Source organism: Equus przewalskii, chromosome X (assembly GCF_037783145.1).
Source record: "Equus przewalskii isolate Varuska chromosome X, EquPr2, whole genome shotgun sequence".
NCBI classification, from domain to species: Eukaryota; Metazoa; Chordata; class Mammalia; order Perissodactyla; family Equidae; genus Equus; species Equus przewalskii.
The window spans coordinates 87,959,366-87,982,457 of NC_091863.1; the positions used below are offsets into that span (position 1 = coordinate 87,959,366).

At 41.2% G+C, this 23,092-nt stretch overlaps 1 protein-coding gene across 1 annotated transcript in view; it reads right to left on the reverse strand.

The window, feature by feature from the left end:
- Window positions 1–21,275, reverse strand: part of GUCY2F (guanylate cyclase 2F, retinal) — an 85,010-nt gene extending 63,735 nt beyond the window's left edge. Inside the window, exons 1-2 of the mRNA XM_008538994.2 lie at window positions 20,546–21,275; window positions 10,226–10,527 (exon numbers count right to left, since the gene is read on the reverse strand). Coding sequence (XP_008537216.1) covers window positions 10,226–10,527; window positions 20,546–21,275 — 1,032 coding nt within the window. The remainder of the gene's footprint in view (window positions 1–10,225; window positions 10,528–20,545) is intronic.
- Window positions 21,276–23,092: the final 1,817 nt, after the last annotated feature.

The following is a 23,092-nucleotide window of genomic DNA, read 5'->3' on the forward strand; positions in this document are numbered from 1 at the left end:
TTCTCCCCCAGGCCTCGCATCTTTAAATATATCAAATATGACAATTTTATGAGCAAATCAAGTCATACACAATATATTTTTATGCTCCTAAACTAAGAAAGTGATTTAGAGTTATAAAGAGCACTAAAAACACAAGTATGGAATAGACAAGAGGCACTCAAAGGAAATTTACCAGGTTAATTACTGGTGCATTGTGTATGGCAAAACCATTTTGCTGGCACTACAAGAGTGGTAGGTGTGTGTGGTAAGACTATAAATAATATATCTCCAAAGTCTACGTCTATGCCCTGTCTTAGTCCAAAATGGCCATTCTGCTAGACATATGCTCCCCAGAGAAAGTGAACACTAGAATATGGTTTTAAACACATATCCCCACACATACACATGCAGACATGCGTACTGACACATACACACCCACAAATACAGATTCAAATGTTGTAGTGTATGGAGAATGTGGGTTTCAATCAAGAAACCCTATATCCTACTGGCGTGCAAAGTGGCAAAGCTTTGGTGAGAAGCCACTGTTAAGCATTGAGGATGCTATGGTGGACAGCATGACTCTGCCTGCTATATATATATGGTAAAAGCAACAGCATTTGTGTACTCTGCCTGATGTACTGCTTACTAACCTTGTAAGTTCGCTTTGGGGACAAAACTTGTATCATTTTTTCCAAAAAGATAGGGAGGAAGAGTAAGCGATCCCTCCCTCCTTCCTCCCGCACGGGCCATGGCTTCATGATTTTCCACAACATTTCCCTTCTAGGATGGAGTTCAAGAAAGCTATGGTCATACCATATTACCAAGGTTCAGGAAAAGCTGATACTTGCTGCTTTGGTTTCACAAGGTCTAGAAAGCCATCCTCCTATAACAACGTTTATGTGACTAAAAGGGTTTAAAATTTAGGGGCCAGCCCTGTGCTGTAGTGGTTAAGTTCGGCATGCTCCGCTTCAGCAGCCTGGGTTCGCTAGTTCAGATCTCAGGCACAGACATACACCAGTCACCAGCCACGCTGTGGCAGCAACCAACATATAAAGTGGAGGAAGATGGGCACAGATGCTAGCCCAGGGCTAATCTTCCTCAGGAAAAACAAATTGAGTGAATTGTTTTTGTGTAGGAAACACACGTCAAGATACAGAGAGGTGTAGCAGCTAGCAAGACACTGCCATGCCTTGTTAACGTACAGCAGAGGGTTTTCAACCCTGGCTGCACATTAGACGTACCCAAGGAGTATCAAAAACACACCAACAAAATGAGACACTTTAGGTTCGGGACGTAGTAATCAGTATTATTAAAAGCTCCCACGGATTCTAATACACATGTAGGGTTTAAAACAACAGAATAGAAGAAGACGCACTAGCCTGTGATCTGTTCCTAATGGCAGGATGTTGGACAAGTCACTTATCTCCTTTCTCTGGGCTTCAGTTTCTTCATCTTTAAAATGAGGGTACTGAATCGTGAATGTTTAAACCTTGGAGATCATCTGGTCTAGCTATCTTACCTTCTAGATAGGAAAGGGAGACCCAGAGAAGTTAAGTGATTTGTCCAGTTCATTCACCTAGGCATTGAATCAGGACTAGAACCCAGGTCTCCCATTTCTTGATTGAAATAGATGTCCCCTGTGGTCTTTTCTAGTTCTGAACTATGAAATTTCCCAACTCTTGGCCTAGTCCAGGGACCAAATTTAGCTTGTAGTCATTTTTGTTTGGCCTGTATATGGGTTCTTCTCTCTCTGATCTTTTAACATTGGAGTGCTCCACAACTCAGTCCTTGGTCCTCTTCTCTGTCTACACTTACTCCTTTGGTAATCTCTTCTAGTCTCACGGCTTTAAATACCACACCTATGCCATACATTTCAGATTTATACTTCCAGCTCAGACCTTTTTCCTAAATTCCAAACTCATATAGTCAACTGCCTACTTCAATATCTCTATTTGGATGTTAATTTCAACATACTCAAAATTGAACTCCTGATCTTTACCTCAAATCCTCCTGCTCCATCTACAATGAGTCTTCCCCATTTTTGCTAAAAGCTACTCCATTCTTCCAGTTGTCCAGGCCAAAAGCCTTGTCCCAGATAACAGAGCTAATAGCAGGGTGGAAATCAATAACTCAGTCTCCTGAGTTTTATTCCAATGATCTCCCTTCACCACTCCACCTTAACACACACTATAGAAATAGGCATGGTGAATGGATGATATATGCTGCCACCAACGCAGCCACACTTAGTTGCCTGGCACACACTGAGGTCCCTTAAGGAGTTTTCACTAACTCCTCCTCCTAACATTCTCAGTGCTCCATTTAAGTGCCTTTAGGTTTTCTGCAAGAGCTTGCCTCTTTTCTGGGGCTCTGTATGTTATGACAACAAGTGAAGTCTGAAAGGTGGAGTATAAAATCAATAATAGTAAAAAGCCCCAGAATAGCAAGCCCCTGAAAGCAGGGAGAATGCTAGTATTCTGTTTTGAAAAGCACAGAGACTTCTGGGTAAGAGACTGCATCTATCTACAGCCAAAAGCAAAGACTGAAATTCTTAAAAATAACACCCTCACCTCTGAGTCGACCCGTCTTACAGGGTTGTTAGCTGGCCGGGCTACACTGCCCTTTGTGCTCTCAGATTGATCCCTGTTAGAGCTGACTGACAGCAACTCCCCAAGATGACTGAAACCTAAAGCTTTTTCTTCAGGATTCTCTAGCCTCCACCACATATCACACACACACACACACACACACACACACAGAGCCACAAAACTATGGTAGAGGGACCTGAAGCTAAGGGAAAGAGCATAGCTGTAGCAACAGCATTCAGTTGGAAAAGTGGGTCTGTCACAATGACCCACTCTCACTGCGAGGGCTTGGATTTGTGTTCTAGCTGGCTTGTGTCCCTATTTCACCCATTGTGCCCTTCATCAGTGGGAATTGCCCGTTCTTATGTCAAAGACACACTCCATTAGCATTGGTCACAAAAGGCTCTAGTTGCAGCTACTGCAAATATTGAGAAGAAAAAGAGGTAGAAGGTGGGACAAGGGGAGAAAGGACACTTTCCACAACCCTCTGTCCTGGCTTCTGACTACAGCTCCAAAGAAGTAAGACAGATCGGCAGGAACTTCTGTCAGACAGATATCCTTGTTGACATTACAGCCCAGAATGGTGAAACCACTGATGACTCAGTCTATTGGTTTTGCCTACAGTATAGACCTGAACTTGAATGAATGAATGAATGATGAATAAATGAATAATTGAAACTTATCCTTGATTGCTGTTCAGTGACTTTAGCTAGCTCTACCCTAGGCTTTTCGGAGCTTGTATCCAGGAGAATAATGTCTAGGTCAGGAGCAGTGACATTTGAATTTGTTCAATTTAAATGTTCGTGCTGCTGCTGACTATCATCAGTTCAAATTGACTGTACTTGAAAGACACAAAACTGGCTTCCAAAGAATTTTGTCCTTGGAAGGGTACATTAAAACATACCTGACTTGGAAAGCAACACTTGAAGGACAAAATGACAACATCACTTTTGAACAAAAAGCTAGGAACACATGCAGAGATCAAGAAACCAAAAGGTAATTGAATTCCTGTTATTAAAGGGAGTACCTCCAATAATGCATGATCTCAACGCTTGGACTTAACCAAGAGATAATCACTAGTCCAGTCTGTTGATATGATACTCATGAACACAATGCTTTTTTGATTTTATTTAAAATGAGGTGCAAAGACAATTGTAGCCACTGTGAGCTGCAGGCAACCTTTTCTGACAACATGCCTGGTGGTCCCATCCTGGAATGCTCCAGTCCTAACTGCATCCCCTTTAGCTTAGCATCCTCCTTCCAGGCACCCGTATTTAGGGTAATGGAAAACAATAGGTACAAGGAGCTTAAGGTTCTCTGGGCTTGCTGAGAAATTCAGAGAATTGCCTTTGTTTAGCCAAATTAGGCCACATTTGGAAAAAAAATATCCAAAATGTGTATTCTAGCAATATGCATTTGTAGTCAATAGAATTTCATTGAAAACAAGCATTGGGAATACAATAAAAATGAAGAGTGCGGACACTAAAACCTTATTTCAGAAGACTACTTTGTGCCAAAATATAAAGGTACAAAGTGATAATCCTTGCCCAATCATCCTGAGACCAAATTAGGAAGTTTGTCACTGGTGTCCCATTCCCTAATCTCTTCATTCTTTTCTCTTTTCATGGGTCCTCATAAAGCCCTATCACCTCCTATATCAGAGGAAAACAATCCAACAAACCCGTTCAAATTGAAGTATTAGTCACTTAATAATGTTACTTTGAGTAAAGCATTAGACACGAGACATAGTATAATTAAAAAAAGGTTAATGTGTGGTTAAATGGTCAGGTTTTGATAGCAGGCTTGGGTTGGAATGCCAGCACTGCCACTTGCCAGCTGTATCACCTTAGGCATGTTACCTTGAGCCTCAGTTTTGCCATCCATAAAATGGAGATATTAATACCTAGTTCGTAGTCTTCGTCTGAGGATTTGATGGGATCATTTATGTAAACTACCTGGTGCAGAGTAAGTACTAAATACATGATAGCTTCTAATGTTTGCATTTCAGAAGAGGAGCACAGGGCTCTGGTAATTTCATCCTGGAAGTCAAGTGTTCAAGTCCCTTGTCTCAGTCTTGAATTTGTGACCAATAGAGTCTCAGTTTTAGAAACAGTGTCCTTAGCACCCTGAAATGGTAAAATTGTTCCCTTTCATTGGGGGAAAGATCTCATTTCTATTTTGTTCTCCATTATATCACCTGCAGAGTGCCTAGTAATAATAATTAACAGTGCCCATAGTAATAATAAAAGTAACAATAACATTAATAATAATAATTAACATTTATTGAGGAGTTATTGGGTGCCAGGCAAGTTCTTTATGTCTATTAACTCATTTAATCCTCACAACAACTCTATGAGGTAGGTACTATTATTATTCCCAATTTTAAAATAAGGAAAAGAAGATACAAAGAGCTTAAGCAAATTTACAGCAGTCTGCCTTCAAAGCCCATGCTCTTAACTACCACATTATTAACTGGGCTTAATAAATACTTGCTAAATTAATTAATGGACTGTGGCAAACCTACCAATAAAAGAATATCATATACACCCTTTTGCAACTTCTTTTTTTCTTTATGACTTCCTGATTAAAGATAGTGAAATCAAGCTTTTTCTCTTCACTCTCTTCCTCTTTTCAAACTTGACTCCCAAACAACAAGGAGAACAAGGAACACAGAAACACTAAACCTCCATTTCTGATGATATCAAGAGAGGTCTATAACACTGAACCACAGAATGTGAAGATGAAAATCTGCTACAGGGGTGGTAACTGATTTAGCAGAGTACAGGGTGATTAAACCAAAGTACCTGAAGAGGGGAATATTGGTAAGCAACAAGCAGATTTGCCCCCTGAGAATCTCAGAAATGCTTAGGAATCAGAGGCACCAACTACTATAGAAGGAGGGCTGAGGCAGAGCACTAAGAGAGGGGGAGCTGTTTGCAGGTCTGTGTAAGGAACAGTTAGATGTCCACCATCCCCACCTCTACTAAGGAGAGCCAGATCTCTGCAGGAAACTGGTTAAATTGATTCAGAGCAATTCCAGAGTTGGGACATTGACCCAAAAGAGGGTGGGAGTTAGGTGGAGCACAAAATGAATGACGAAGTAAAGTCTTCACGCTTAAGGATGAGAGTCCCAGTCTCCTTCCCCCAACATGGCTCCCGGAATACTGACACTCAGGATTATGATTCAAAGCTTCTAGGGGAGGTAGGGAAGAACGAAAAAAGGTTGCATCAAAGGATCAGGAATAAGAATGACATTGGAGTTCTCAATACCAACAGTGGAAATTAGAAGACAATGTGCCATGTCTTCAAACTGCTGAGGGAAAATGATTTTTAACCTAGATTTTTACACTCAAACTATCAATCAATAGTGAAGATAGAATAATGACTTTCAGACATGCAAGATCTCAAAAATTTAGCTCCTGTGTACCTTTCTCAGAAGCTGCTAGAGGATGTGCTCCACCAAAATAAGAGAGCAAACTAAGAAAATAGGAGTCATGAGATTCATGAAATAGTAGATCCAGCACAGAAAAAAGAGAAAGGGAGTTTTCAGGGTGATGTCAAGGGAGATCCTAGCATAAGCTGTGCAGCAGCCTCAGGGAGCAACAAGTTTAGACTGCAAGAGGAGGACAGAGAGGCGCAGGAAAAGCAAGTGAAATCTATAAGGGATTTAACAGGTTTTAACACATATAAAATTGCTTTGAGAGATTCTACAGCTTTACCAGACAGTACGTGAAATTCAAATTAAGGGAAACAAATGAAAAAATAAAGCAATTATTAACTCCAGTAAAAGTCAAAAGTTATACATGAAATGAATTATTACCGCACTATGCCACATGGATCAGCTATGAATGATATTTACATATGTATAATATTAAAAATACTAAATATGAATTTAACTAAAAATTGTGACATAACTATATCGAAGGTTTGAAGGAGGGTAAGGAAGTATATAAGAGCTTACAATCTTCAACTAAAATAGGAAGTAAAAAAGTAATGTCCAAAATTGATCAATCAAGAAACCAGTAGCAGTACGGTATTTAGAAACTTAGAGGTAAATACCAGAATAAAGAGCTGAAAGATATAAAAGTGGTTGCTTCTGATGAAGGACGGGAGGAAGGCCTAGGGACTGCTTTGCTGTTGATACAAACCTTTTAGCATTTCTTGACTTTTAAAAATATGTACATGCATCACTTTGATAGTTTTTTGTTTGTTTTACTTTTTAAAGAAGCAAGTGTATAAATTAAAAGAGGTTGCAAACCATTGCTATAGGCAATATAGCCCATACAGAGAAACTTCAATTCCACTGGAAGTTATTGGGCAAAGGAGAAATACAGCCATCTTATTCGCACATTTGTTTACTCATTTACTGTCTGTCTCTCTCACTAGAATTTAAGCCCCATAAGAGCAGAAACAAGTGATGTCTAGTAAATGTTTAACTGCTCTATGAGGAGGAAAAAAGGCTCCTATTTGTAGCATCTACCAGTTTCTGTGGTGTAAATACTCCCAATGTCTCATTTCAAGCTCCCTACGTGATGCCACTGAATGCAGAGTTGGGAAAAGATGTGCACAGCTGGCTTTTGTGAACTGCTCTAACACACCACTGACAAAAAACTCTATCCTGTCTGGAGTTCACCATAGTGCGTAGCACATGGCAGGTGCTCAATAAATAGTTGTTAATCTGTTGACTGAAGGAGAAAAAACAACAGGAGCCCAGAGATAAGCAAACATTGAACTTCATAATTTGATCTGAGAAAATATCATTTGGAATTCTGAAAGTGAAATAATTTTGAAAGCTGGAACTACTGAGAGACTCTTTGCTGGTAATCAGAAAACTTCAAGAGACTAGGAAGCTGAAGTCTGATTGTAATTTAGATGCTAGGACGCTATGGACCAATGACGTCATCCTCGCCTCAAGGGAGAAAAAGTGGAAAGGAATGTAGCAATGAGCCAGGCTCTCTGTTATTCACTTTCAACATGTTACTTTGTTTAATTTTCACAATAATCCTAGAAGATGTTGCTCACTGACCCATTCCACAGGTGGGAAAACTGAGACTCAAAAAAGCCTAAGTAATTTGCCAGACGACACACAGCTAGTAAGAGTGAGAGCTGGAATTTAAACCCAAGTCTGTCTAATTCCTTATCATAAGCTCTTGCTGGTATATGAGCTGCCTTCAAAAATAACTTTCAGCAAAGTAATTTAGAAAAAGGAGGGGTTTTTTTTTATCAGGGATGTGGAGATAACTGTCTTACTCTTCTACCATTCTTTGGTTATGAAGGTATAACCTAGGCATCTCCAAAGCAGGGCTGGAAATACATCCAGACAAGCTTTTTTATAGGCTTTGGAGTGTTTGCTTTAGCTCTCTTTCCTTGTCTAAAGCAGAGTACAGGCTGCCTAGCAACGAAACTAATGGCGTCTCTCTCTTTTTTTTTTTTCCTTTAATTACCTTATGTTTTCCACAAGCTCAAAGAGATTGGATCAAATATTAAGAGTAGAAGCTCTGAGTTTTTTGTATCAAAACATTTGCTCATATATATGTGCAATACACACACACACACCATTCCTACTTCCCTCAATCCTGTGATTAAAGTAAAATGATGACTTTGCATCTATGTGAAGCAATATCATTTGCTTAAAAATATAAAAATACACCATCTGGTTGCTTGCCTATAAATACACTAAATAACTGATTTGAGCAACCATTCTTAGCAATTTGAGGGATTTTTGCAATTCTTGACCAAATTAACCAATTGTTTTCAGTTAAATGTATGTGTGTGCCTCCTGAAAGATTTATTATAAACGTATCAATGGCAATAAAGTTCAAATCTAGAAGTGTTAATATCTCTGCTAGTCACATTTTTTATTAGAACAAGAATCAGCAAAATTTTTGCTATTGATACTCAGGACAGAAAGAGATAAACCTGAGTTTCATCTGAATCACTTACTCAGATACAGAAGCAGTCCACAGGATAAAGAAATAAAGGGTGAATAAAAAGGAAAATATCGTGGAGAATGTGAGTGTTAGACATAATCAGTTGACAGCCTTCTTCCGTCCTAACAGAATCTCAATTTTGTTCACACTTTTCCAGCAGCCATAGGGTCAGTCACGATGGTCTCATTCCTCTTTCCAAATTATTGGTTTAGGTATGGGTATGGGACATGATTGTGACCAGGAAAGTATGGGGATAAGTCTGCTTGAGGAGCTTCTGGGAAAGATTTCCTCACTCTTAAAAAGAGACACGAGAGAGAGACATTCCCCATTTTTGTCTGTAGGTAGTTCTGTGTTTGACAGACCTGTGTGTGATGTCTGGAACTGTGGCTGCCATCTTGGGACCATGAGAGCAACCAGATCATGAGGTCAAGCTAGTGTGCTGTGGCTTATAAAGTGGGAAGATGAAAAGAACCTGGTTCATTCATAAACATCATTGAGCCACTGAGTTAACTGACTCTGGAGCTCTCATACCTTCAAATTTTGAAAAAAAAAATTACTTGTGCCATTTTGTGTTGAGCTATCTGTTACTTGCAGCCATAAGCATTATAACTAATACAGTATACTAGAAAATGCTAGATATTTTAAACTTATTTATGCATCATTCTAAATACTTCTGAAAATGACTGCCTTCTACATCTGGCCTCCAACCTATAAAACTCCCCTCTGTATTTTTCTAATCTAACTGGCATCGTTGGCCTCCTTGTTTTCCTCTCATATTCCTTGTCTTCTTTGTATTTTTCCTCTTTGCTTTTGTCTTTGCTCTCCGTTCTTTTTCCTGCTTTCTTCCCCTCCCGACTGCTTTTGCTTCCTCTAGCCCTTAAGCGGCTGTGATTTGGATCTGAAATACATTTATACACATATAAATATTATTTCTTGTACATTTAAAGGGAGGAATTCTTCCTCATTCCAAATGATTCCTTTCCTATAGAGATAGTTCTCCTAGCAAAAAACACCTGACCTCTCTTCACCCCTTTACTCATTCCTTCCCACAAAGGAGTGACTTAATTTGACTGGTTAGTTTGGAAGGAGAACTAAGCATGTGCAGCCCAGCACCCCCTAACTTCTTTTTCTTGGGAGTGAGCTGCCTACATGGAGCAAGCACTGCATTATGCTCCTCCAGGCTTTATACTTTACAAAAGTCATGCCCTCACGGGGCAGGAATATGGTAGTCCAGCAATGCTGGTGACTAGATGGAGAAGTCTGATTAATCCTCAGATTCAGTACTGGGAAGCTCAAATGCCTACAGACAGAAGCTGCAGTCTCCAATACTAGCTTTATCAATAATAAAGGTAATATCTTCTTATATACCAGCTGTCTTGTCTTCTTGTTGAATTGGGTCAAAACTTGGGTCAGAAACAAGACTTCTTTTTACTAGGCCTCCTTGAACAGCACTAGTATATATGGAAGTTTTATTTCCCTGTTCTTAAATATATTTTATTTATTTTTCATGGTTGTACGCTGTCATTGTGGGTTGCCTGAAGACGAAAAAAATTCTCCAACAATGTGTCTTTGTTTTATAAATGTTTTCTGTAAACAAAAGGTGTTTTTAATTTGTGTGTGGTTGCCTGCTATCGATTGGGTTTTCTATGGAATGGAGGCACTTGATAGAAAAAATATTTACCTTCCTGGTAGTTGAGGTTTTCTGCTCATGATAACTTGTGGATCTGCACTTACTTGATCTGACTCCAGCTTCTCGGGAATTTCACCTCCAGCTGCTGCCTCGGTAAGGGCTTGATAGAAGGTCTTGTCTTGGGACTCCACTGTAATGGTCAACACAGCATCATACGCTTCCCGGAGTTTGGGGTTGTTTCTCAGGACCTGGTAGGGAGTATGCTTATAAGGTAAACTGTAGAGCAGGGCGTCATAGGGAACAAAGACATAGGTTCCGTCAGTCATTTTCAGATCATGAGCCCATTCCAAGAGATGCATCTGAGTCTCTCCCCCAATCAAGGCCGAATGCATACACATGATGATGACTGAAACCAACAAAGCAGGGAGGTTATGGCAGCAATACGTTAGTAAAATACAGTATCAAAAACCACAGATTGGAAGACATAAATAAATCTATTATAACAAATTTGTAAATGATTTCTGTCTTATGCCTCCAAGATGAACAAGATGTTGAAGCCCTGAGCTGAGGCTGAGTTACGTTCAGGGACTCTAGATTAGGCATAGGGACAAGACAGACACGTCTACAGGCTGCAGAACCTAATACCAGAAAGGAACAAGAACAACTATAGCAAATGAGGGGTAGCATAATGAAGAGGCTTTGAGGTTGGAAGACCTAGGCTTATATCCTAACATCACCAGTTATTAGGTGTATACTCTTAGGTAAATTACTTAACCTCTCTCTGCCTCATTCATAAAATGGAGACAATAAATAAGTGCTTCACGGGGGGTAGTGATGATTAAAGAGCAATTCATATAACGGGCTTAGCACATAGCACTCAATAAATAGTAGCTATTATTATACCTAAGAATTAGAAGGCTGAAAGGAGAAGATGGGAGATATTTCCATAGCCCCTGCTGCTTTTTATTGCTCACCTCTTACAAAGATACGTTCCAATAGATTTTGACCAACTGTCCCCACCCTTACCAAGACCATTATAGACAATGAGTAGTGCTAACTCACACTCAACCATAAATGCTACTAATATTATGGATAATATGTTCAACTTTTAAAAACCTAACTTCCCTATAATTGGAATTACTTTGCACTCAATTTAATTCTTCCTACACTTATGAAACTACGTTGTTTGGCAAGGTTATGCTAGAATAGAGTGGATTAGAGGAGGCCACGGATGAAGAATGGCAGCTAGATCATGAGACTGAAAGTCTTATATCCAATTTCGCCCTTGGCATGCTAAATGAGTTTAGTTTAAGCCCACTTGTGCTTCAGTGCCCACATCTTTAAAATGTAGATTCCAATGCATTTTACAGGTACATTGAATAGTTTAATTAGACAATGCCTGGCAAGTATTCTGAGCTTCTTGAAGAAAGGCAAAGGTCCTATTGCCACTGGTAAATATTAATTATACATGCTTCCACGGAACCTTTAATCTCAGCAATTGAGTAACTTAACTACATTAGGTGACTGGTCTTTGGCATTTACATATTGCTTCATCTATTTTCAAAAACCTTCTTTACACTTCTTAAATACCCCAAGAAAGTTTCCCCTTTGAGCAAGAGCTGTACCCTTCATTTTTTTTAAAGACGTAACTAATGAATTATGAAGTTGATTTAAACACATCACGCTCACATACACACAGCATAACCTGAATTTTCAAATGACCATTAGTTCCTTCAATATAATTACTCTAAGAGGTTCTACATGTATTCTGATGCTCAAACCTTCCTATAAATACTCTAGGGATATCTTTGGAGCTAGTTCATGAGCCACACGAGCAAATCAGTGTGCCTTGTTCATAATCGCATATCATATAATGGGAAAATGGAGTGCCAGAGAGGTTTGACAAGGCAAGGGTTGGATTTGGAAAGAGAAACTAGAACCAAAGGCCTCCAAATGTAGAGATACATTTGGCTATATCATTAAACATGAATCAGTTTGCTCATATTAGTCCATTAACAGGCCCATAGAGGAGAAAAAAATGAGTTCATTCAGGTGCTTCAGTCAGTTGGTCAGTTCATCCAACAGTGTCCTTGGCAAGTAGGTCAGTAGTGGCATCTTTCTTCTACGAAAACAGAGATGAGATGACTTGACCAAGGTTACCCCCTAGAAATAAAATTCCATTTAATTTACTTAAAGGAATATTAATATTACTTCATTGGACGGAAAATGTTAAATAGAACTAAGTGTATTGTGTTGGTTGAAATACAGCAAATACTTTAACATACACTACGGGTAGTGGGTGCTGCAGTGTGCCACCCAGATGCGCCCTTCAGGACTGAAGCACCCATCCTCTTAGCTGCGGACGTGTTAGGAGATGACAGCTGATGCCTCTCTGGGAATTACCCTCAGCTGAGGACAGCCACCTTCCCCAAGGTCGCATCCTCTCAGTAGTGTGCTAGAGCCGGCTTGTGCTGGTTCACAAGAGTCTATGGGTAAATTTTCAGAGATTTTGTGAGCTAGTTAATGTTATATTGGTAGCATGAAATTGGGCATGGTGGGAGTGACTATACCATGGAAATCAGAAAATGCTGCAAATCAGGGCTTTTTTAGCCCCCAGAAGAGCTGGCTGTTAAATGGTTATTATCACACTGCACTCCCTTCTGTGTGGCAGCCTGTACCCAATGACTGGTCAACATGGAGGTACAAAGGCCAAGACTCCTTACCTCAATTCTGGACAACTCTGAAGGGCCATCCCAGCTCCATAACTCCACTGGGACTGGCTGAGGCCTTGTTGTAACTGTATGACAGTTCAATTCTTCTTTCTGCCCAATTCTACTGCCTTCTCTCCCTTACAAGTGTTGTCCTTAAAAACATTCTCCCAGTAAGCTTCCCGCACACTAATCTCCATCTGACAGACTTTTTTCCAGGGCACTGACTTGCAACACTAGTTTAGAGGCCTGCTGTACCCTGAACTGACTCTTATCATGGCACTTACAAGATTTATTGCTCTTATTTATTTTTATTTATTTATTTATTTATTTTAAAGATTGGCACCTGAGCTAACAACTGTGGCCAATCTTTTTTTTTTTTCTGCTTTATCTCCCCAAGTCCCCCCTGGTACATAGTTGTATATCTTAGTTGCAGGTCCTTCTAGTTGTGGCATATGGGACCCCGCCTCAATGTGGCCTGACGACTGGTGCCATGTCCGCGCCCGGGATCTGAACCCTGGGCCGCCACGGTGGAGGGCGCGAACTTAACCGCTCGGCCACGGGGCCGGCCCCGCTCTTATTTATTTATGTCAGCCTCTACTATGAAACTGTGAGCTCCCTGAGGTCAAGCACTGTATCTTGTTTGTTGCCATATCCTGGTACACGTTATGCACCCAATGCCCATTGTTTAGATGAATGTTTGAAAATTTCAGAAAGAGAGGTTGTGCACTTGGGTATTTTTTGTGGCTTCCTTGAGCAATGAGTCACAGGCATATTTGAATTATTAGTGTGGAAGAATAATTTGAAGTGATATTTTCTGGACAAGTAGATACTACCATGCCTGTCTTTAATGCTTAGTGTCATTACGCTCAAGACTGTACCTTCAACCTGAATCTCTCCTCTTAATTTTCCTTTCATTGGCCCATACTGAGGACATTTTAGACAAAGAATCAGAATTTTTTTTAACTAGAAAGACCCTTTGAGACCATCTCTCCCCTCTCCCTTCCACCCCATTATTTTATAGATCAGGAAATGGAAGCCTCAAGAGGGAATGATCACAGGCTCTTCTATTTTGTGCATGGCAAGATCTTGCCATTGAACATGATTAAAGTAGAAAGCACAAATACTGAATTCAAACAACAGCATCTTAATTTAATAGATTGAACACTTCATGAACAGGGATTTGTGGGTGCATCTGTTCTACATCATGGTTTTACTAAATAGCTTTATTATCTCAAAATTAAATTCATTAAAATGGGGTTTTACCTCTAAGTTGTTGTCAGGAAAGGATTAGTGGACAGAAACCTTAAATCCTAGACAAGGCTTGGGTCAACAAGTGATCATTGAATAATCCTTAGTTGTAAGTTTCCATCCTGATTGTTAACAGTCAAGCCACTCTATATCCAAAACAAGGACAATCTCACCAGGATATGATATTAGCACTTTCTCTGAGCTACTTGAGCCCCACTCAAGCTGTCTAGCAGCTATGTCTTCATACTGCGGTACCCACTGTGGCAGGCTGTCCAGAACCCTCTCTTTCACCCTCAATGCCAACAGGAGGAAATGTCATGAAACTCTAAGAGAAGCCAATTACTAAGTCACTCAACTCCTACTTCTCTTCCTATACAGTCATGCATTGGTTAATGACGAGGATACATTCTAAGAAATACATCATTAGGCAATTTTGTCATTGGGCAAACCTCATAGAGTGTGCTTACACAAACCTAGATGGTATAGCCTACTACACTAGGCTATATGGTACTAATCTTATGGGACCACTGCCATATACGTGGTCCCTTGTTGACTGAAATGTCCTTATGCAGCACATGACTATATTGAAATACTCTGTCCAATATTTCCTTGAGATAAAAGAAATGTGTTCCTCTGAAGGATTACTGGCTATGGAGTCCTCAGTAGAGAAAACTGGACCCAGTCTCACACCTTGTGACATAGAAATGGTTCTACCAGCTAGTGCTGAAAAAGTCCTTAAGAGTCATATTCGTATTGTGAGCCCACAATATTGCTCCCAATCCACAGAAACCCCCCATGCTATTGTCCTTGCTCTTTGTTTTAACCCTTTCATAACATTTCCTGCCACTAACATTCATTTTAACCTATTTCATTTTAATAAATGAGAGAGAAGAGAGGGTAGGCAGGCCAAAGGAAGAGGAGGGTATATGGTGTGATTTATCCCAAGTCTCACATCCCCCCAGGATCCATCCCCATCTGGCCATACTGTAAAAGAAGTAGATTCATAGTCTCTTCCTCTCAATTTTCCCCCTCTCATTCTGTAATATGGTTACATAAGAAGAGAGTGGGAGGCTCTAAAAGTTGCATGTTTACCAGCCCCCACAATTGTAATTCAGAGCAGGAGGCCTTCAAAGCACACTTTAAGAACACAGCACTAGGTGTTGTGTGGCTGTTTCTATTGGGTGAGGACACCGAAAACATTTCACCTTAAGTCCTGAGACCATCACTTACTTAGCTGCCACCAGTGTTGAACAAGGGCAAGCAGCTCAGCAGGATGTCAGACACGTATTACACTCAATGGCCATTCCATCAGCAACAGGTCGTGTTTCTTCATACCCAATAAAACTGGTATTGCAAATGCATTTATTGCCTTCACATTGCTTCTCAGCTTGAGATAAGTTAATATTCCTCCACACCTTGCAACATGTTTTCTTCAACTTTTCCTAAACTGCTATATAGATAAGGCCTTGTAAATGCAGGAAGCCTAGATGTGTAGAGATTTCCTCTTATGCTGGATCTTTAATAATTTTATCATTTCTGATAGTGGATTCATTAACGAGAACAAGTTGTCCTTTCACCATTTATGTTTACTTATATGCGCCTATACCAAATTCCCTATCATCACTAAGGTTCTTGGCCATAGTATTATTGGTATCACTATTCTAAGAAAACAGGGCCAACTCCCAGTACCTTGAGGCACTTAAGAATTTCATCAGTGGGCCCAAAAGTTAAGAAAGAAACATGGAAGAGCTGAATTATACACCATACATGGAATACAGGGTCTCAAGTGAGTATGCTTTATAGGGGCGTACCCCAAGCAGACAGGAGGCAGTAGAGCATAAGTCTTTCATTAGACCAATGGCTCTCAAAGTGTGATCCCTGGACCAGCCGCATCAGCATCACGGTGAACTGGTTAGAAATGCAAATTCTAGGGCCCTACTCCAGGCCTCCTGAATCAGAAACTCTGGAGGAGGGACCCAGCAATCTGTGTTTTTACAAGCCCTCCGGAGGATTCTGGTATACACCTAGTTTGAGAGACACTGATTTCAACTGAAATATGTATCCTGGCTTTCCCATACACTAGCTATGTGATATTGGGCAAGTTTTTTAACCTCTCTCAGCCTCAGAAGTGTCATCAGTAAAGTGCATTAAATAATAATTGGCCTTACTATATAGGGATGTTGCAAGAATTGAACAAGATGGTCCATACAAAGTCCTTGGAAAATGACTATCACACAACAAACTCAATAAACGTTAACTACTATCATTGTTGTTATTGTTATTATTATTGGGCTTTTTTATTTACAATAATCTTCAATAGATGGGAAGAGGCTAGCCAGGTCCCTGGCAATAAGATAGCAATAAGGCATCTAATTTTGGAAGAACAAGAGAAGGCCATTCGGACAGCCCTATTTACTGAACATCATATTGTAATGCAGCATTGCTAATTTGGAAAGATTTAAAGGAATTCCCAAATGGTTCAACAACCTGGTAAATCCAAATTGAAAGGATTTCCCAATCAGCCAAGCATTGATAGGCAAAAAAGTGAGGAGAAAAGAGGAGGGCTTGAAATAGCCATTTGAAAAGTTCTCTAAAGAGCTTTTTAGTGGGGCCTCCTGCTAGCCTTTGTGAAAATTAGCAAAAGAACCTCTTCTGGGTAATTGCAGTCCCACAGGTGCTCTGCCTGATGAGTGGACGCTCTTTTGTGCCATTGGATCAAAACCTTCATCAGGGCTCAGGATGTAAGGAGCAGAGAGTGAACAGGATTTGGGCCCTCATGACCACTCAGCTTGATTCCCTTGTGCAGAGCACAACCTGCATAACCACACACAGCAGCTCTGACCATCAATTGAAGCCTTTGTCCTTGATTAACATCTCTCCTATTTGACTGTGTCAGAAACAAAGATACTTGGTAATTGCCCCTGAAGCTTAAAGGAAATGAGCTGAGAATCTGGGAGAGGTTGAATCCCCCCTTCTCTAGGACTTTGTTTACCCCATTCTTTGGGGTTAATAATCCCTACGCCTAGCTGCTTGTTATGTGAGACTCACAGGTGTGGTAAAACTTGAAAGAAAATACCTATCTCCTGGATAATCCTGAGGATTAAATAAGATTGTCTATATGCAAATACCTTGTAAACTGTAGAGAGCTGTTCACATGTAAAGTGGTATTACGGTTGCTTTCATAGTCTCTATGGCAACATCTAATAACACCCCTGCTGTTTCCCCTCCTGAGGGACTACAACTATTATTATTGTTATTGTCATCTTTACCATTAAATTTTATCATTGTCTTGGTATTGTGTAAGCACAGTTTAGACCTGTTGCTGAGAAAGACACTCCTTCTGACTCCAGGAAGGTACCAGTGATATTTCCTAATTGGAAACATAAATTTACAAGAAAGAGAAGTGGCACACCAACCAGTAATAAGCTTGCTTTCTCGCCCCTTCTTCCCCTCCCCTTCCACCACTGTTGCTCACTACCACCACCACATGGGGCTGTGATCCCTGTTATTGTGAGTAGATCAGATAAAACCAATCTTCCAACTATTTCTATTGCTTCCAAATATTGCCAGGCCTCTCCAAATGAAGGGAATCCCTTTCCGCTGTATTTTGTGGAATGCAGTAGAAACGTGGAATACATCACAAAAGGTCCTTCTCTGAAGGTTTTCTTGGGGGTCCACAGTGTTAAGAAGGAGCCTCATATCCAGCAGAAGAGGGAAGAGGCCAGGCCCTGCCTTTCTCAGTCCTTCTCAGCTGAGGTCACACAAAAAGCTTAGTGCCTTTTCGGTCAAGATAAATAACAGCTAGAAATACTTTAGCAATCTCAGTTCTACCAGGTGAAAGGGGCTAGAAAATCAGCTAGAAATTTGATCTGGTACGTGCTGTACCTGGTGTGTTGTAACCTTCCTCATTGCTTTGTTGACCCAGTCCACGTTCATTGGCTTCCGGCTCAGTTTCTCAACAGATCTCCCATTTTCTCATGGGGCCAGATATGTGCCCTGACCCCCAGGCCACTTGACTAAAGAAAGTCCTGATCTTCTAGTTATGTTCGTACTCTGGATCCTGCTTCTCATGCTCCCACAGGCTGGGACACTGCTCTCAATGGATGATCAAGTGGACGACAGGTCTCTCTTACTTTAAGACTCACTCTCCTTCCTCATCTCCTTCTGTCACATCCCACTCACCACTTGGGATGCCCTCAGATACCAACAAGTGGCTGTACCAAGTGTGAGTACCACACGCTCCTTTGGACACTGCACACTGAGCTGCCAGAGGTCATAGTCAGGCCACAGCCCAACCGATGGCTCTGTTTCCCTGGCTCCCCTCCCATCCACATGCTGACTCATGTCGCTGAGGTCCCAGCACGCCTCATCTGAGTCTGCCTATGTTTTGTCAGAAACCAGAGGCAAAGTTCTGGAGTGCAGAGCTTTGAGTCTACACTCTGAGTCCCTACTTCACTTCCTGTCACTGTCCTCCCTACGCAGGGTCTTCCTTTACAGCATAACCACATACCTTCCTCTCTATGCTTTTTTCCCCCCAATCTTAAAATTTCCATTCCCTTAGTGAGCTGATCCACACTGCTATAAAGAAAACAATCTGATTAAACAAAGTCATATTAAGACAACAATGGCTGTAACTTAAAGTAAGGAACGTTTACTTGCATTTTCATCAATTTAAAGCAGTGGTTCATGACTCTGGCTGCTTTTCGCAAGCACCTGAGAAGCTTTTTAAACTATCTTTGCTGGGGCCCCAACTGGAGACCATCAGACTCTCTGGTGGTGGCACTCTGGCACCAATCATTTTGAAGAGATTTTCCAGGTAATTCCTGTGTGCAGGCAGAGTGAGAACCACTGACCTACAGGAATGAATCTCTAATAGTAGGGCAATAATATGTACATTTTCTACTTCCCTGCCTCAAAGGAGTTGTGGGTGGCGAGCACTCAATCCTAACTTTTCTCCGTCTGACAACCCAAAGAGCTTCCGGGGCTGGATTTATTTAACATTTCATGGTAGAGGCCAAAATGTCATTTCAAAGAGTGTACTATTTAGAATGGGTGGGATGTGAAACACTCATGGAATGTAAACTTGCAGGAGACACTGGGCTTCATGAAGATTTGTAACATATTATAAAATTATGATATTAAATATATTAGCCTGTTTCTGGCATGACTCCTCCCTGGAAATGGTTTTATATCTTTAAAAATAATTCTGTGCTCTGCTTTGAAAGTATCAAGCTCTATTATGAAGTAATCAGAGCCACACTGATTGCTTAACATTATGTAGGATCGTGTAGACTGGAGCTGGAAGCAGACTACTGTAGTTCCTGGAACTAAAAATTCTTGCCCTCATCCTCCCATAATGATCATAATTAAGGTCCAATACTGGAGACACTTGAAACTTAAAATGGGCTTCTGGGTATAAGCCAGGGCTAAGCTGGACCATTCTCTAACAAGCCCATTGTTATGTTAAGGAAATGACTGGGACCAGAACTAATCCTAGAAGTAATCAGTTTGACAAGTAGTTTCTGAGCTATCTGTCCTACAGTGGTAGAGTGGCTGCAATGGGGGAAGGCAGTGTTCCCACAAATCGCTGCCACTTTCCAGAAAAAGGTAAAGCGGAAATTAAAAAATTAGAATAGAAGAAAATCAGAACCAAGTGTCACAAGGGCTTGCGATATGTGTAAGTAAAAGACAACTGATTCAAGAGGACCAGGAAGGTCCTCCCCAAAATGCACCCAACTCGCCCTGGTGATGGCAGCTGCAGTGGGGCAATCCTTTTCTTCACACCTTGTCCACTGTCTCTGCAAGAATCCTCTTTGAAGATAACATTTCCCTTGGAAGGAGAAAGGTAAAAATTCAGGCAGTCTTCTCATTTTAATATGCTTTCATCTATCAGCTAGGTCCTTCCATATCAGCTAGTTTGCGCTGCAGAGAGAGAAGTCATACATTTGAGGGGTGGAGGAGAGACGGGGGATGTGCATTTTGGAGTACAGAGAAAACAGGTTCTAAGTGAGATGTGACGGCACAAGGACACTGGGCACCGATGAGGGAAAGTACCCAGAAAGGAGTCAAAGGCAAATCTCCCTTCAGTGACTAGAACAGACAAAAATGGAGCCATAAGAACACCCCTCTTTGGCTGATCTGAAACTACCGGTGTCCTACGGGTATGGAGGGTAGGTGGCCAAAGTTATTCTTGATGCTATTCTTCCTCACCCAGGTGCTGAGAGCAGGTGTTGGCATCCAAGGGTATTTTAACCACAGAGTTCTTTGTATCTTTATTCAGTTAATGAAATAAGCTCTGTTGAAGCAGGACACTCTTGGGGCCTGAGCATGAGTGAAAGAGGGTAAATGCATGAAGAACTGGGGAGTACTGTGCTATCCTAGGGTGTGAGGGTAGGAAACCTTTTGGAGATTGTAATATCTTCCACTGAAGCCACATATAAGCCTCAGCCAGGAGAAAGCACTCACTGCGAATTCTGTCTGCCTGGCGAATCCGCTGGAGAGCTTCCCGAATGCTTTGACTGTCTTGTCCTGTGGTCAGGACGACCCCTACAGGGAGGCCGCGGCTCCGAAGAGCACTTGCAACTCGATTGGCTGTGTGCACCCAAATGTCTTCATCTGAGGAAATGACTCCAGCATGAGCCCACTGGAAATATTTCATGACAGTTACCAGCACCCGGATGGCAGAAGGGAGTGTCCGAGAAAATGTCGGGTAGCTATTTTTATTATCTAATTCATAATTCACACAAGCCCAAGAGAAAATCCCTTTGTCCCAGCTGTTTCCCAGGAGCGAGGCTGCCTCACAGTAGCCGGGGTTGGCAAGTCCAATAAATCCTGAGGCCATCTGGTGGTGGGAAATGAAATTGGAGAGGGCCCTGGAAGTCTGGCAGTCTTCATTGAGAATCACATATTCAAAAGAGTAACTCAGGTCAAACGATGGGTCCCTGTTGATCCGCTCAATGGCTAATCGAGCAGCAACCTCAGGCAGGGCCTTTGAGAACAATGGATCACAGGTCCAAGGGCCCACTACCCCTATCCTGTAGGGGGGTGCCCACACCTGCTGTGGGAATGATTCGAGGGCCAGGAGGCACAAGTACCACAGGAGCTTGAAGGATGCAAGGCCATGGTGTCCTCGCTGTCTTCTGGGAGCCGCAAACCAGAGCATAAGGTGAAAGAAAGGCCAGGGTCCCAAACGCATAGCCCTCCCGCTTCCAGCAGGATAATGAAGAGATACCAGAAGGTTAGTCTGCTGTCCCGAGATGGACAGTGATGTTTCCAAATGCCTGTCAATCAGAGGAAAAGATGTGTTATTCACATTATTCCTGAAGCTTCTGGAAATATTGGTTAGGAAAGAATGGCAAAGGAATGGCAGTCCCCAAACTGAAAGTTTCTTTCCTCTACCCTGACCAAAACTCCTCCTCTTCCTATACTTCCTGTACTCTTTATCTCCGTAGACGGCACCTCCATCCATTGTTTACCTACTTGCTCCAGTCAGAAACCTGGTAGTCAACTGAGACTTTTCCTTCTTTTCTCCTCTAACATTCAATCCATGACTGAGTCCTGTTGATTCAACTTCAGTAATAGCTGCCCACCTCACAGTTTTGTGAGGACTTACGTGGATTAACATACAGCAAGTGCTTATAACAGGGTCTAGTGTACTGTTAGGTTATATTAGTGATATTATTATCATTATTGTAGTTTTAAGTATGTCCATTTTTCTCCATCATCCTGCCCTCTTAGAGACACGGATGTAGGCAGATAAAGGCAATGCAGAGTAAACAGTGCTAAGACTGAAATAACTCAGACAGAGGAAAACAGAGAGGATCCCCCAAACCTAGATTTCAGGAGAGGAGAGGAAGAAGGAGGAGGGACATCTCTTTGAGTTGAGTATTGAAAGAAAAGTTAGCCAGGTGAATGAGGTTGGGAGGAGGGCTGGTGCTAAGAGCCTCCAGGCAAATGGAACAATATGCAGTAAGACCCAGAGGTTAAATAAAAGGATAGGTTAGAGTCTCAGAATTCCAAGGCCTTTGTTCTGCTTGGGTCTGTAATGTCAGCCAAGGCAGGACCTAAATCACCAAGAATCATATATGCCATTCATAGGTTTTTAGATTTAATTCTGTAGACAATGGTTTTAAGGAGAGAAATGGAATAATCAGATTTCTTTTTTGTAAAACCACACAAGTAGCAGTGTGGAGAAAAGGTTGGAAGGGAGCAAGCCTGGAGGCAGGCAGACCAGTTTGGAGGCTGCTGTAGTAATTTATGAGAAATGATGGCAGACCAAGACAGTGGTAGTGAACATGTAGAAGAATGGAGATGAATTCTACCAAGACTAAAAATATCAAAGAGATTAAGTAGAACCAATAACAACATGATGACTGACAAGATGTAGCAGGTAAGAGGGGAAAAGGAAGACTCCAAGGTGATTTTGAGCTTTTCGGATCTAGGCAACTGGTTGGAAAATTATATAAGTCTCTGAGATAAGGAACACTAGAGGAAGAGGTGGGAGATATAATGCATTCTATTGGACACGCTGAGCTGGCGATGCTTGTAGAATATACATGTGGCAAAATCCAATTGACAATTTGACATACTGGATCTCATCAGAGAAAGCTGAGCTAGAGATATAAATTTGAGTGTTATTAATTGATACAGTGTAATTGAAGACACAGAAGTATATAAGATCAACAAAAGATAGTTGCAGAGTAAAGAAAGAGACAAGGAACAAAACCCTCAGAACCCACAATGCTTAAAGGTCCAGCAGAGAAAAAGAAGGTCATAATGAAAAGTTACATGAAAAGTCCAGAGAGACAGCAAAATCCAGGAGACGGTAGTATCTTACAATCCAAGGAAGATGAAACTTTGAAGATGAAACGTGTTTATGACGTCTCACAATCTGCTGAGAAGTCAAGTAAGCTAGATAGAAAGATATCTGTCCATTGGATTTGGATTCAGACATTAAGACTGCAAGTTGAGGGACCACAATGATTCAAAACTGAATGGGTGCAGCCACTATGG